Genomic DNA, 15,571 nt, shown 5'->3' on the forward strand with positions numbered 1-15,571 from the left:
TATAGGCAGCAAGTTCTTTGTCGACTTGGACAACCTCATCTTAATAGTAAACACCTTACCCTAAAGCTTCTTGGTACTAAAAGTGCTTATTTTGATCAAGCCATGTGAGCTGGCCATGGGAAGGGTGGGACAAGTTATTCCCTTTTAATCTTTCAGTTAATTCAGGGGCTTTAGAGCGTCTACAATAGTATCAGATGATCACTAACATAAGTGAACAAAAGAGAACATGAATTCAAAGGACAGCCTGAAAGGCTATTCTTTATAAAGAAACAATGCCTGACAACATGATTTCATCTGTTACTGTCAGTTGGCATTTAATAGCTATGACTCAAAATTTTATATTTAAAACCTAACAGAAATTATAATGGCAACTCTGCATATACTTGAAGCAATATTAAATATATTAAGACCTTTGGTATCTTTAGAAAGTATGTAATTATACCATTATTAAAAAGTAAAATTCAGAATATTTTCCTTTATTATATTTATATAGCACCACAATATAAAACAATTATATACATTATTTAAAATCATGTATTTGGCTCACAATTGACCTAGATTCATTACAAATTCACTTGAATCATGGCTACAGACATCACAAAGAATGAATCTGACTTGTGTGTGTGTGTGAGACAGCGAGCGAGAGACAGAGAGAGAGAGAGAGAAATGTTCTAAAAATCAATATAATTTAAAAAGGAATTAAACCAGAGCTAAATGAGAATTATCCAGCAAAAAGGATAACAGCTATCTTGTTTTAAAGTTTCAATAAGATAATAAATTATGTTTCAAAAATCTTTATATAAAAACTCTAATGTTACCACCCATAAATCATAAAATATAGCAACTGGTAGTATATTTATTTATTTTTTACCTAATCACATTTTAGACTCATAATAAAATCTACTGCTTATAGAAAATAAATTTGACAATTTATCCAAACATTGTTACATAAGAAGTTTTAAGAAACTGTAAATAATTCTTAATACTCTCATTTTGATTTTCCGACTTCTCAAGACTATGTTGTATTTCTTTCAAACACACTTCCTGATGCTGTGCTTTCTAAATGAAAAAAGAGAAATACAGATAATCAATAATGCATTCAAATCAAAGGATAAGAGTCATAGTATAAAATATATATACAATAACTGAATAGATTATTTTTAATTTTTTGAAAGAAAGAATCCTCGTATTTGATGTGGTCATTCTTAGTGCTCACTCTTCTTTAAAGATTAAAGCACATACATGGTTGATCTCTATTATGAAAAAGTTTATTGTAATACACTTGGCCCCAAATGATTACATATCTAACATGATTAACTTAATAAAGAGCTTTTATTTAAAATTGTCATAATTTCCATTATATTTAACATGATATATTTTCATACTAGTTTTTGCCATTTTCTCTGCCTCAAAATTCATATTTTATACCATAAGAATGATCTTTGCTGTATTAAAAAATGACAGAATTCTAGTTTTGATAATGTGAACATTTTATTCTTAGAATCCTTTAAAAAATAAAAAAGAACTCTTAATATTACAGATGTGCTGTGAGGAAAAAACATAAAAGCCCAATACATTTTTTTAACTTCAGTTGCATATAAATTCCTAAGTAGATCTGTTCACTGAAAATGCATTAAATAAAGACAGGTTGCAAATGCCACCTAGTTCCCACTAAAGTGTAAGCATCTTGAGAAGAGAGATCTTTTATGCCCCTATATTAGGTGTTCAATAACACCTGATACCTTCTGAAATTGAGCAATGACCATGAGGTGAAGTGGGGCCATACGAGGCAATGGGCTAGAGAGGGCTGGCTACACACAGTCACAGAATGAATATAGCCAATGTCTCTGGAGCATCAGTTTAACTCAACAATTTACAGAGATAAAAAGTGACACACAGTTATCCTGGAGGGTAGAATGTAAAATGTGAATGGATTTTAGGATAATACATAAGACTTCAAAGACATCCTCAGACCTGTGCATCCACTCTGCCCCCAATTAGAGTAGTTGGGCAGAAAATACAAAAAGGCCTGCAGGCAGGCAGGGAACGTACCCCATAATACACTAAAATAAAAAAAAATTTAAAAAAGATCACATAAAAAAAAAAAAAAAAACCCACCAGAGATACAGTCAACTAGGGGACACGCTCTCAGAATGCTTACAATTCAATTGGGGCTAACGCAGGCACATAAATACCCAACTGCCCACTGAACTGTCCTCTGGAAGTCACAGAACACATAAATTCATTTTTCAGCAAGTCTAAACATATGCTTAGAATTCTAGATTTTTACTAGTGCAAAAATTATCAGGTTTAACAAAACATCTGATCTTAAACCTATTTTAGTAGCTTTAGCCAAGTATTGGGGACACAGCAAAACCTACCTCATTTTAGTTTATTTATTTTTTCAAAAGTTTCAATTACACAAAGAACATCACACATACTTTACATTCTCAGAAACGCTGATGGTGAGTAAAAAAAAAAAAAATTAGAAATAAAGGGAAGACCTATTAAAAGTGATAAATGTTCTGATTAAATTTCACTATTTTGATAGAAATAAAATTAAATAGTGCTTGCCAAAAATCATCTCACTTTTGTTTTCAAGTTTTTAGACACTTAGGAATGAAAAATAGTTTTCATGGAGCCTTTGACTTCTGAAAAAAAGAAATATCATTATTTACTATGTCATTAAGTAGATAGTGATTAAGTAATTTAATCACAACTAATGCTTATTTTCAGAATATCTTATGCCAATTGACAATTTCATGAATATTCAGGAAGAGAACATTAGAATACTAATTAAACACAACCAATTTGGTATTCTCATTTCATGGCTGAGTTGATCAAAGCATCCATCTCACATGCAGATATAACAATACTGAATATTTATTTAACAACAAATTATAACTTTCTAAAATATAATATTCATTATTCAAGACAGATATAAAAATCTAATTCATAATAATAAATTGTGTTTATCTTTAAAAAATGAAAAATTCATACCAAGAAGAAATTAAGTATACTTGTAACTTTTATTAACCACCTGTCATACAAAAGCAAGGAAAGGGCCTGATGTGATTTAGGAGCAATACAGTAGATGCTACCAAGGAGGACAGATAATAAATTCTTTGGCATATCCTGACATTTTTATTTTTTATGTAGTATATTGTTATTTTTAATATTATCGGTAAAGCAATAGCCTTGATTCCTCTCACTTTGTACTTTACACAGTAAGCATGTTAAAATCTAATTTATTTTTTATGATAATACATTAAGCCATACTAATACTTACACTGTTCATTTTGCAAACAAGTTGATTTTGCTCTTCATTTTTCTTTCTAAGCTCAGTTTCCAGATCTAATATTTTAATTTGTAAAGCCCTCTCTCTAGATGACATTTTCTCTATTTCTTCAGAAACCTGTAATTTTTATTAAAAGAGCAAAATAACTAAATGTGGTTTCTTGAAAGCTTTGACATGGTTATGCTGTACCTCTTTTGTCCAAACAGATATTAACTGGACGTTAGACAATTTCATTAGAAAATGTTTTAAAATGTTCTATCTTGAAGAAGCACATGTACTATACTTATGTTTGCAGTATAAATATATGCAAAATTAGCTTGAGATGGAAGAGATGTAAACATTTTCACTGCTTTGTTACTTAGGTAGGTATTTTCCCCAACAGTGTATTTTTAAAACATACTGAGGCCAACTGCCATTTTTCATAGTTTTTATATTCACCATGGTATCTAGAGCAGTGGCAGAACATAGAAAGTTCTCATTAAATGCTGATTACACACTTAGGATGGATAGAATTAAGGGAGTGATGTACACATTATACACACAGATTGGTTTTTCATTCATTCACTTCCAAAGAAATCTGAATATTAGTTTTCATATTTCTCTGATCACTTATTTTAGCAGAAAGTCTAGCTTAGTTGTATTTACCCAAGGATTCAGACATGTGGGAACCTACTGGTAAAAATGTTGGGCTGGAGCCCTGAGAATGAGAGAAGGGGGAGGGACTAGACCAGGAGCAAGGAGCTAGTGGAAGGACTCTAAACTAATACCTATGGACCAGTTCTAGATCATTATAAAGTTATTTACAAACATTTCTTCTGTACATATTACAAGGGCAATTGCGAGTGAGGGACACTAATAGGATCTGAAGCTGTGGAAGGAAGGGCCCTCAGGACAAACATCCATGCCCTTGGCACTATAACCTCCATGTGGGCAATGGTGACAGGTAGTAATAGGATTCCTCATGTGAGCAGAAACTAGAGACAGCCCCAAATTCCACTACAGCAAGAGAGAAAGGAGAGGGCAGAAAATCCTCTGGCAACTCTGAACTCTTCCTTTTGGAAAGGAATCTGAGAGCACATGGTAATTGCAAAGTCCATTTAGGCTGAACCTCAGATAAAGTCACTTCTTATTTTCCTCCGAAAGGTAGGTGGGGCTGTGAAATCTGTATTATATTTTGACCATTGGCAGTATATTTCGTTATTTAGATTTTATTCAATTATGTGTCTCTCAAAATCAGTTTAAATTTGTTTCCCAGAGTTTAAGAAAATCAAAATATATGTGTGAAACTTGTGATATAAGAGCCACATTTCACCAGATTTTTTCTAACTTTTATGCAATTGTCATTAATGGGCTTTAGGAAGACCACAAGTTGAAGAGAGTTTAGAGAGAGTGATTCAGAATTTGGTTTTGAACATATTAAGTTTGAAACGCCTACATTAAGTGAAGATGCCAAGTAAGTGGTAGAATATATGAGCTCGGATTTCAGGGAGGAGAGAGGTCGGGATAGAGATACACGTCTGAGAGTTCTCAGAATATAAATGATTGCTTTTTAACATCACTCAGTCCTGTGAGGAAACTCATCATTCCCATTTTACAGATTAAGAGACTAAAGTTAAGGGAAGCAGCTTGCCTTGGGTCAGGGTACAATGTATCAAAGCCAGAATTTAAATTTGGTTCCTGTTAGACTCCAAAGCCCACCTTATATCTTTTCAAGATTAGATTTTCAAATTGATTCATTTACCTCTTCTTTGAGATCTTCCTGAATCACTGCCTATCACCTCTAGCTTGAAATAACCACTTTCTCTGGTGTACCTTGAGCCCACCCCTCTATTACAGCACATATATGTAGCAAGACATTTGTTGTTCACATGTTCCTCCCCACTAAATTGAGTGTCCTGAGAGCCAAGGCCAGGCCTTATTCATCTGTGCATCTTAAGCACTATCAGAGTACCTGATACAGGGAAGGTATTCACTGAATGCTAACCTGTTGGATTTAACTGGAATTTAATTTTGCATGCATTTATTTATGTAACAATATTTGACAAAAGAAATGTGCACCTCACAGCTCACCAGATCCAGATCAAAGTTGTCAATTATTTGTACATTCAATTTCGTTTTATATTTTAAAAAAAGTTGGGGGGAGGAGAGGGTTACGCCTTCAAAGTATCTTCCATCTCTGCCCTTTACCCTGCCACATCACCATTTATCTAGTGAAATAACTCTGGCTCAGTAATGTAAATGCTTTGCTTGAAAGGGAAAATAGGTAAAGAACAAAAATGTAATTGCTCCCTCCACCCTGTCATCAGGATAAAAACAATAACTGTTGGTTTGGCAAGAAGAAATATTGTCTGTTTAAAAAGACAACTCTTTGGTAAACTAATTAAAAAGTTGCTAAATATAGGCTATCCATACCTTTTGTCTGCCTTCTTGTAAAGCAGCTTCTAGTTGCCTGGCCAATGCTATATATTCTGCAGATTTCTCTTTAAACTTAAGATTGCTGTGCTTAAGACATTCTTCTTGGTTTGCCAGCTTCTTTTCAAGCTCTTTATTTTCTGCATCCATCTGTTCTAATTTCCTTTTTACAGAAAACATATATTTTAAAATTATAGTGTGTACAGGAAAATGTAGCACCAGTTTTAAGTCAATTTAATACTTACTGTTTAAGGTTTTCACACTTCAACTGAATAAGATAATTTTCCTCTTCCAGAGAAAGCTTCATCAAAAGATTATGATTTCCATCAATCTATGAAAAAAAGTTTTTATAATCACCTTCCAAAGAAATCTACATAATGTATTGTTAGAACAATCAGAGGAAATAAGAAGGTTTAAATATTATCAGTCTTACACAGAAAGACACCAAGAAATATTACGTTGTTAAAATACAAGTTCTTAAAGTCCTGGTTAAGGATTAAAAAGCTATGTTGCCTATGTTGGAAAATCATCAACTGAAAAATTTTCTGGACAATGTATGATATTAAAACATTTTGAATGATGTTTTATTGAAGTAGGACACTTATTTTGTTAAGTCAAAATATAAAATTTTAAACAGTATTAATCTCCTATTGTGGGTATGATACTTAGAGTTTCTCTTAAAGTTTTCCATTTCACCTAAAAATACTGATTGATAATTGAATATCTGTGAAGTTGTAATTATAAGTAAAAAACCGTATTTTTGTGAGAAGCAATATGAAGCAAATCAACCACAAACACATTTGCCTAAGCTAAGTCAGAATATTCTTCCCATTGCTGCAAAGCTAATTTAAATAGTTGAAGAAGCTTTGATAATAGAAATAATCTTTTCTCATAATTTCAATTATTAATAGTCATTTAGGTAATCTGACATTCTCCTAGAAAAATCTCTTCTCAGGAATTTAAATTCACAAAAATCTTGTCAGCATGTTTTTAAAAATAGGATGTATTTCAAAATTGAAATCCAGATTATATTTGGAAGACAGGGAATCCTTCCTAAAACTGTCCTGCAAGTAAAGAAAAAGTCCACCACCCTTGGACTACTGCTTTGAAAAAAAATTCATTAATTCAAAAAGTACTTGTTGAATGCTTATTATGTGCCAGGCATTGGGCTAGGAGATGGTTATGTAGTGAGATGGCTATGTAGTGATTAACAGGACCCACATGATCCCTATTCTGATGGAGTAAAGAAAGTATAAATTGAAAAAAAAAAAAAAAGTAATTCCAATAAACTTGAGGTACAATTCTAATTAAAATAAATTCTAATTTGTGTAAGGTACATTACAATAATTTACCTAACCCTGACATTAAGAAATATACATACACGTAAGCACAGCGTTGCTCCTTCTCTCATGCTATTACCATATCCTCCAATACCTAAATATAGATTTGCGTGAATAAACTAAATTAGCAATTTTAATTTCCAACTTTTCACCAGAAAATACTAAAAGAATAGCTTGCAAAATAATATCATAGTATCTGCATGAAAATGATGTTTTATCAACTGATACAGACGGGAATAAAAATATCAAGCCCTGACATGAGTGCCCTCAACTGGTGAAATCATTCCAAAGCACTCCTTTAACACATCTAGCAAAATTCAGAATGACCGTTGGACACCTGGCCCTGCAGCTCCCTAATGGTGTGTTCCTGGTCTGCACACTTCCCCTTGCAGCGCTGCAAATTCTCCTGATACTTGTGAAGCCTCCGCTCAGCTGCCGTCAAGGAATCACGGACATGCTTTAACTTCTCCAGATGAGACTCCATCTGGTCTCTCATCTGAGTTGTGGCATTAGGGGAAATAAGTGCAAGATCACACATTCAGCATTAATATTTTTACTATCTTCAATACTACATATGCTTGCAACATAATAAGTATTTTAGGTATAATGGTTTTAAACAAAAAGATCTAGCCAAATAAATATGAATAAATATTAAATGTTGCTAAGTAAGAACATATAATTAAAAAGTGCAATAGACTTCAGTTTTCAAAGAGTTTGTTAAGCACATAAATACACTAATATTAGCTGACAGGGAGAATGTCTAACCTGTTTAGGAAAGCAAACTATTTCAATCCTGTCATTACATTCAAGCAAGGATATTATTATTAATAAAGCTGGTATAGTTTTCTACTGTTCAACTATCAACTCCAAAAGAATTGTCACTTTTAGCCATTCAGTCTTATAATTCAGATACTTATTAGAGCAGCCTTCCTTCACTCATGTTAGCCCAGATTGCTGGGATTTACTGTATATGATTTCAAAATAACTAGTATCATCAGTTCTCACTTGACTGTAATTTGATCATTAATGTTACTATGAACAAATCTCTCTGATTTCATCTGTATTAACCTCATGTAGCTGCTGCAGTTACTCATTGTAGCACCTCTGTGAATATGTGACGAGAACAATCTTAAGAAACACTTGCAGTGCTAATTGAGAAAAAATAGCCAGACATGGCATTTAAGGTGTTCATAAGGAAGAAAAACAAGAGCCAGACTCTCCCTGAGACAGGAACACCTATGATTTTGTGCAACATCTGGCATTCTTGATCACAAAAGATAAAACCAGAACAAAGCATACCTTTGTGTCCCCAAAATATCTATGAGCCCATGAGAAAACTAGGAGGCTTAAAACAGTAGAAAAAGAAAAAGAAAATTTTCATTTAAAAACATTACTTTTCTGGTAAAATACGAGTAAGAAAACATTAACCTCACAGAATCTGAAAAACGCAGGTTCTGGCCCTTTCCACCTTTTGAACTGGGTTTTAGAATAGGCTTTGATTTATAATGATGCCTAAAAAAGGAGACATTTGCATTGGTATGTCTCATGAGAAAAAGAGACCAAAAAACATGAAAGGGTTTCTTCTCTGGCCCTCTAAAAATAGGTGGAGAATCATTCTACGCAAGTGGTAAGCTGTGCATTCAGTGGGCTGTCTTAGTGTCTGTTTGACTGGAGGATGGCGCTCTGGCTGACCTCCCCTTCACACCGGTGCCTCGCTCTGACTTCCCAATCCCAAGACATGGGAACAATCCAGAGACAGTAACCTCATCACACTCAGTTGGAACTGACCACTAACATCCCATGACCTCTCCAGCCAGAAATCAGAATCCTACAACTTTCACTGCTTCCTTACCAAAACAACATGAAAACCCAAAAAAGGATGCGGTTTCATTTAAAAACTTAAAAATATTCACACAAACACCATAACTTGCCAATACTGGCCTTCCCTTCATTCTGTTGCAATAGGGTGAATAAAAGGAAATGATTTTTTTTAAAGATACTATTTTTCTTCCAAAAATGCATTTAGCAGAGAAATACTGACTTTGCATTTTTAGACACAAAAGATTTACAACCAGGAAAAAAAGGTGAGATTAAAAATGAGAGGTTTTCAAGTTTGTACACTTATGGTTGATGAAGCTCAGTGATAATCATTTTTTGAGCTATTATATTTAAGTCTGTTCTTGTATCAGAAAAATTAAACATTTATGCTATTTCCCAAATGTTAACGAAAAAATGAACAAACATTCACGCAAACATTTCAAGCCTGAAAGAAACATTATTTCCTCAGAAAACAAACTCCTACAGAGATTATAAACAGAATTTTCCTACGTATGAACTAGAGAAAATGATCAAAATGAAAGGATTTGTATAATATTAATATTAAAAAAATCAAAAAACATATATTTTATTATTTCAAATTCCAAACCTACCTTCCCTAACTTTTTATTTTTGTTTTTTGTTATTAGGTTATTTTCATGTAGCAAATTTTCACATCTGCTTTTCACCATTTCAGCTGCTTCTTGCAACTTTTGTACCTGAAAATAAATATTATTAGACCAATATATATTATTTTATTATTAGAACCATGACATGAAATAAAAATCTAAAATTTAAATTTTCATTTTAAACAAATCATTATTTTCCAAACAATACCCTCGGTAGGTATCCAATGTTATTCCTTCTTTGAATACAGAATCACTCAGGGCCCTACACTTATCCATAATTCTTTTACAATGTACGGGTCTTTTCCCATCAATACTTCTAGACTCTTCATTTGAGCTCTGAAAACTACAGAAATTGTCATTTCCAGGGCAATGTCACTTTAAAGAATTAGTCTCTGATCCAAATTAATTCCCATTTCAATTATTTTTCCCACCAAAACAAAATTCACTCAAAAAATATCTGTGTGCTTTATATAAGGCTCAGCACCTAAAATATAGTAACTCATCCACAGTGTTCCTACTATGGGATTAAACCCAACCAACCAGCTGGCAGACCCTGATGACAGGCTCAATAACAGGTCCCACAGCTTCCAGTCTTACTCCAGACCTGGATGACTAAAATATTCTAACGGATGTCTCAACTCCATTTTCCCATCTATTCCATCCAGATGCAGCCCCTTCCTACTTGCCTAAACTTTGCCTGCCCCCCTTAAGTTCTTACCCTTAGTTTACTATTCTTTAATTCCAACTTTCTCTTACTGACCAGTTAGTTATCTACCATACAAGGGCCTATAAAAGTTCCATCTTTTTCATAAAGTTTTTTTCTTGAACACTACATTTCCAGAACATAAAGCTTTTCTATAAATTACTACTGAACACATGCTCTATTTCATATATATTGTCATATGTTCTTTTCTAGGTCTTTCGTGTGAATAAATTTGAATTATACTTTATTGAGAAAAGGGGAGTATTGGGTTTTAATGACCCTAGAAGGAAGTCATTAATCTAAATCAATACCATTAAATATACAAGATGACAAACACATATAACTAAGATTAACAATAATATAATAAGGTTCACATTACGCCTGTGTAATTAATTTTAAATCTACTTTTAGGAATATCGAATATATCCACAGGCAGTGTTTGAATCAGGAATTGGCAGAATCATCTATTTTTATTTTATTTTAGAATTATTTATTTATAAAGGTATTTGGGGCCGGGCGTGGTGGCTCACGCCCGTAATCCTAGCTCTCTGGGAGGCCGAGGCGAGCAGATTGCTCCAGGTCAGGAGTTCGAAATTAGCCTGAACAAGAGCGAGACCTCAGACCTCGTCTCTACTATAAATAGAAAGAAATTAATTGACCAACTAATATATATAGAAAAAATTAGCCGGGCATGGTGGCACATGCCTGTAGTCCCAGCTACTCGGAAGGCTGAGGCAGGAGTATTGCTTGAGCCCAGGAGTTTGAGGTTGCTGTGAGCTAGGCTGATGCCATGGCACTCCCTCTAGCCCGGGCAACAAAGCAAGACTCTGTCTCAAAAAAATAAAAAAATAAAGGTATTTGGGACTTTAAATGTTTGGGACATATCATATCACAAAACAAGAGCTCTACTTCTCTTCAGTTCTGCTTATTTAGACTGCAAATAAATACAGTGTTACAAACTGTCTACCAATTTGAATAAACACTAAAATAAATACAGTGGTCACCTGAGTTTTATATACTTCCATGAGGGTTTTCTGTTGTTTTTCTACTTCTTGCAATTCTAAGAGTTCATTTTCAACAGAAACCACCTCATCTTTCAAAGCAGCAAGTGTAGCCTAGCAAGGAATATAGAAATAGATTTTATGAGTCATTAGAATACATTTATACTCCAGTTTTATTGAATTATGAAAAGTAATTCATTTATCAATAAAGTTAATAAAATAATTATTTTTTATTATATACAATTATCATCTAAAATGTAGGAATTTCAAAAGTTGACTATTACTTATGAATAACCTTAATAAAACTTACATAGGACACATGATTTTTAAAACTTTTAAAATTTACTGACAAAAAAAGAAGTGGAAAATAGACCATGTTCCCAAGTAGGAAGAATGAATACTGTGGACATATCAGGTTTTTCCAAATTAATTTAAAACTTTATAATTTCAACCAAAAGTATAATAAATGGGAAAGGGGGAGATATAACAAAACTAATTTAAAACTCATGGAATGGCCGGGCGCGGTGGCTCACGCCTGTAATCCTAGCACTCTGGGAGGCCGAGGTGGGCAGATTGCTCAAGGTCAGGAGTTCGAAACCAGCCTGAGCAAGAGCGAGACCCCGTCTCTACTATAAATAGAAAGAAATTAATTGGCCAACTAATATATATAGAAAAAATTAGCCGGGCATGGTGGTGCATGCCTGTAGTCCCAGCTACTCGGGAGGCTGAGGCAGGAGTATTGCTTGAGCCCAGGAGTTTGAGGTTGCTGTGAGCTAGGCTGATGCCATGGCACTCACTCTAGCCTGGGCAACAAAGCAAGACTCTGTCTCAAAAAAAACAAAAAAAAAAACTCATGGAACAATAAATAGGAAAGACTAATATAATTCTGAAAGGAATACTAAGTGGGGAATCTTAGTATTTATTATTGATTAAAATGTATAAAGAATTAAAATTATTAAGAGATACTAATATAAGAATATAGAGGTTGATAGAAAAAAATAAAAATACTCTAAAAATTATACTTAGTACATGATAAAGGTTAGATTTTTAAATCAATGGAGAAAACATAGATCACTAAATAAATTGTATAAGACAGCTATTTAACTATTAGGAAAAAAACAGGTTAAATATCTGCCTCAACCCAAAACTTAAGAAGCACCAAATGAATTAAAGATTAAATATAAAAAATAAAATTTTAAAAATTTTCAAAGAAGATCCAGATAAAACCGTATTTGATTTTAGGACAGCAAAAACCCTATTAAGCATAAATCAAAAGAAGATAAGGAGAACTGTTAAGAATCTGAGATTTTTACCCTCCTTGCTAGCTTACCACAGTTTCATAGATGTTGCAAAAGACACAAGACTCTTGGGTCAGAGACAGAGGACTTTATTACTCACAATAATAGGAGTAGCAAGACTATCAGCACTTGTGTCAGTTTTCTGAGCTCCAATTCCCATAAGGCAATATAAAAAAGGCCAGGTAACAACCACATACACAGTGGGATGCATTACAGAAGAATAAACCTGAGTTTAGGAAACCCAGATGTCTTATAACTGGCAGTAAGCATGCCTATCCTTTGTTCCAAAGGGTAACATTGCTATCATCTTCCAAAGTGCTATCATCTTGAAAAGATAGCCTGGATCTATTTTTTTATGTATGGTCAATGTCTCTGATTGCAAGATGTGTCAAACTGTGAGACCACTCCCAACAGAAGCTACACAAAAAAATACATGTATATGTAAAATGTATTACATCTCCAAAATTTAATAGCCTCTCCAAAAAAGTTTAAAGCAAGCAAAATGTGAAAAAATATAGCAAATCATGACAAATATAAGATTAATATCCCTAATATAAGGAGTTACTATATGTTAATTAGGACAAAAGGCAAATATAAAGGATAATGACTAGGTATTCAAAAAGGGAGAAATGTATTAGGTTATTAGGTATGAAATGTCAGAGTTCCTTAAGTACTAAGTTTGACAGCTGATATCTATGATGTTTCACTTTGACACTTCCTGTTTTATTTTTATTGTGAAAGTACATCCTCATTCTTTCAAAAGCATGGCTTGGCTTATGATTATCTGTCAAATTTTTTAGAGCAATTTCTGTGAAACCATGGATAAATCAAAAATTCACATTATTTTCAAATATGAGTTCCATCATGGAACCGATGCAGTGCAAACAGCTTGAGATATCAAAGAAGTGTCTGAGAAGAATGTAGCTAAGGAACGCATAGTACATTGATGGTTTGAGAAGTTCCCTTCTGGTGATTTTAATCTTGAAAATGAGCCGTGTGGGTGATCTGCAACCAAGAGGGCTAATGATGAGCCTAAAGCTGTAGTGGAAGCAAATTCATCTCAACCTATGAGTGAATTAGCAGCAAGGTTTGACGTTACTATTCCAACAATATTGGACCATTTGAAACAGATTGGCAAGGTAAAGAGATAGATGGGTACTGCATGAATTAAATGAGCATCAGAAGAGAAACTGTCTCGAAGTTTGCCCTTTTTTGTTGCCATGACATAAATGCGAACATTTCTACACCATATTGTTATGGGTGATGAAAAATGAATTCTTTTTGACAATTGCAAGCATTCTACACAATGGTTGGATAAAGATGAAGCACTGAAACACAATCCAAACTGAATATTCATTTATAAAAAAGCTGATGGTGTCTGTTTTGTGGTCCAGCGTTGGTATTATCCACTACAGACAACTTCATGAAACCTGGTCAATCATTTCAGATGTCTACTGCAAGCAACTGGATGAAATGATGAGGATGCTTGCGATTAAGCAGCCTCTTCTTCCAGGCTTTGGACCATTTATTGCAAGGAAAAATATTTAATTCTCAACAAGCTGTGAAAAACACCCTTCTTGATGTCATTGCCACTCTCTCTCCAGGCTTCTTCACTGCTGACATAAGCAAGCTACCATTAAGATGGCAAAACAGTGTCGATAGTTTAGGCACATACTTTGATTGACTGTACTGCTTCTTGTTTGAGATATAATAAACTTTTGATTCGAAATTCCACAGTTAATCACCTAATAAATGATCAATGAATATATGAACCAATATGTTCACTAGTCATTAAAAAATGCTCTAGGCACTGAAAATTCCAGTAGTGAACAAAACAGACAGCAATCCCTTCCTTCAAGAAGCTGACATACTATAAGGGTAGATGGACAAAAGAATAAGCAGTAAAATATATAACACACAAAATCAGGACAGGAATGACATGTAGGGGTAAGGTAGAGAAGGCCTCTTGAGAGAGGGACTTTTGAGTAAAAACTAAAAGGAAGTGTGACTAAGGAAAGAGCATTCCTGTGGAAAAAGGCAACACTGGGAGGAGGCCTAGCAAATTATGGGGAAACAGCAACAAGGCCAGTGTAGTAGGAATACAGAAAACTAAGGGGAGTGTGGAAGGAGTTGAGATCAGACAGGTAATGAAAAGCCAAGTGGTGTAATGCCTTGTAGGTATCTACTCTCTTAACCAAGGTACCATTGCGGGGTGCTCTGAGCAGTACAGTGATATGTTCTGACTTACGTTTTTATAGGAACTACTCTCCTGCGACACTGAATGCAGTGGCCAGGGCAGAAGTAAGAATGGTCAGGTAATCATCGCAAAACTGAGAAATGATGGTGGCTCTGAACCAGGATAACAGAGGGTAGTACTGGTGAGAAGTGGTCAAATTCTGAATATATTTGAGGTAGATTTGCTGACAGACTAGAAGAAGGATTTCCAAAAACCCTGAGAGAAAGAATGATTTGCCATTAACTGAGATGATGAAAACTATAGGATGAACTATTTTGGGGCATATCAAAAGCTCCATTTCAGACATGATAACTTTAACACACCTATTAAATATACAAGTGGAGATGTCAAGTAGGCAGCAGAATATGTATCTAGAATTCAGAGACAAGGTCTAGGTTACAGGTATAAATTTGAGTCCCCAGCATATAGATGGTATTAAAAGCCACAAGATTAAATTAGTACTTTTATTTGCCTAGTGCTAGAAAAAGTATAGGGACCCTTTTACATATAGTAGACACATTTATGATGGATAATTACATAACAACCATATTAAAAATGAGTCTCTCTTTTGACCAGATAATTCCACTTCTAGAAATTTATCCTACAATAGATGTGCAAAAAAAGACTCAGAAAGAAACTATCTAACTTTTTATTTATAATAGCAAAAAACTGGAAGTAGCATATATATTACATACAGTATCAAAAATTATATATATGCTAAAATATTAACTTTAGTTATCTTTCAGTTGTGAGATTACAGGTGATTTTTAAAGTTTATCCATTTGTGTTTTTCGGTTTTTCCAACTTTCTACGATGAACAAATAAAACTTTATAACTCT

General features: G+C 33.8%; 1 protein-coding gene across 3 annotated transcripts in view; it reads right to left on the minus strand.

The window, feature by feature from the left end:
• Nucleotides 1-460: 460 nt before the first annotated feature.
• ODF2L (outer dense fiber of sperm tails 2 like) overlaps nt 461-15,571 on the minus strand; it is a 50,032-nt gene continuing 34,921 nt past the window's right edge. For 2 of the 3 annotated variants that reach the window (XM_075999711.1, XM_075999713.1), the window contains exons 11-16: nt 11,202-11,312; nt 9,480-9,584; nt 5,956-6,041; nt 5,711-5,873; nt 3,290-3,415; nt 461-1,059 (exon numbers count right to left, since the gene is read on the minus strand). In XM_075999711.1, the coding sequence (XP_075855826.1) occupies nt 931-1,059; nt 3,290-3,415; nt 5,711-5,873; nt 5,956-6,041; nt 9,480-9,584; nt 11,202-11,312 (720 nt within the window). In that variant the 3' untranslated portion in view covers nt 461-930. Of the gene's footprint in view, nt 1,060-3,289; nt 3,416-5,710; nt 5,874-5,955; nt 6,042-7,387; nt 7,547-9,479; nt 9,585-11,201; nt 11,313-15,571 lie in introns of all 3 variants that reach the window. The other variant, XM_012747542.2, reaches the window with a different exon arrangement.

The sequence above is a fragment of the Microcebus murinus genome, chromosome 2, assembly GCF_040939455.1.
Source record: "Microcebus murinus isolate Inina chromosome 2, M.murinus_Inina_mat1.0, whole genome shotgun sequence".
NCBI lineage: Eukaryota > Metazoa > Chordata > Mammalia > Primates > Cheirogaleidae > Microcebus > Microcebus murinus.